The 1,332-nt window shown below is 44.4% G+C and overlaps 1 protein-coding gene across 1 annotated transcript in view; it reads right to left on the bottom strand.

Annotated features, from left to right (window-relative positions):
* Positions 1-410: 410 nt before the first annotated feature.
* Positions 411-1,332, bottom strand: part of DSPP (dentin sialophosphoprotein) — a 5,743-nt gene continuing 4,821 nt past the window's right edge. Inside the window, 1 exon segment of the mRNA XM_059394451.1 lies at positions 411-1,332. This exon segment is cut by the window's right edge and continues 12 nt beyond it. Coding sequence (XP_059250434.1) covers positions 411-1,332 — 922 coding nt within the window.

Below are 1,332 nucleotides of genomic sequence, written 5' to 3'. Positions count from 1 at the left end.
AATGTATAATTACTGAAAGATTAAGGCAATGCCACAGGTTGTTTATAAGATGTGTTTACTTGCTACATTCCCTAAAGCACTCAACATTTAAATCAGAGTTATCATATAGTACATTATTACTTGAGGTTTCTGTGTTAAGTATTAAAGAATATTTTAATTGTCCCTTTTTATGTTTAGATGTACACATTTTAAGCATCTTTTCAGAATGTGTTTTAATATGCACATACCAAAGGTCGTGCATTCAGATTATCTCCTGAGAGTGTGGGGGCTTCGTTCCAAATCTGGCAATTTGACTACTCCTCTCATTGCTCCTATGAATGTAGGCATCTTCTGTTTATGTCTCCTCTTTCTTTCCTTCCTTGAAAATCTTCATTTCCTATCAATTACTCACTAGACTTTTCAAAAAAAATCTAATCATCACTGGTTGAGTGATTGCTGTCACTGCCTTCACTGTCACTCTCACTGTCACTTCCATTGTTGCCATTAGCGGACTTGGTCTTGCTGTGACTCTTGGTCTTGCTGTGACTGTCAGATGTACCGGTACTACTGCCATTGCTGTCACTGTTGCTGCTGTCACTGCTGTCACTGCTGTCACTGTCACTGCTATCGCTGCTGTCGCTGTCGCTGCTGTCGCCGTCGCTGCTGTCGCTGCTGTCACTGCTGTCGCTGCTGTCGCTGCTGTCACTGTCACTGCTGTCGCTGCTGTTACCATTGCTGCTGTCGCTGTTGCTGCTGTCACTGTCACTGCTGTCACTGTCGCTGCTGTCGCTGCTATCACTGCTATCACTATCACTGCTGTCACTTTCACTGCTGTCACTGCTGTCACTGTCACTGCTGTCACTACTCTCTGATTTGCTATTGCTGCTGTCACTGCTGTCTGATTTACTGTCACTGTCACTACTGTCACTGCTGTCACTATCTGATTTGCTATTGCTGCTGTCACTGCTTTCTGATTTACTGTCGCTGCTATCACTGCTGTCACTGTCACTGCTGTCACTACTATCTGATTTGCTGTTGCTGCTATCACTGCTATCTGATTTACTGTCACTGTCACTACTGTTGCTGCTATCACTACTGTCACTACTGTCTGATTTACTGTCGCTGCTATCACTGCTGTCACTGCTATCATTGCTTTCACTACTGTCTGACTTGCTGTCACTGCTGTCACTGCTATCACTGTTCTCTGACTTGCTGTCACTGCTGTCGCTACTATCACTGCTGTTACTACTGTCACTACTGTCTGACTTGCTGTCACTGCTGTCACTGCTATCGCTGCTATCACTGCTGTTACTACTGTCACTACTGTCTGACTTGCTGTCACTGCTGTCACTG

The sequence above is a fragment of the Mustela nigripes genome, chromosome 1 (genome assembly GCF_022355385.1).
Source record: "Mustela nigripes isolate SB6536 chromosome 1, MUSNIG.SB6536, whole genome shotgun sequence".
Taxonomy (NCBI): Eukaryota; Metazoa; Chordata; class Mammalia; order Carnivora; family Mustelidae; genus Mustela; species Mustela nigripes.
This window is presented reverse-complemented; position numbering and strand designations above follow the sequence as displayed.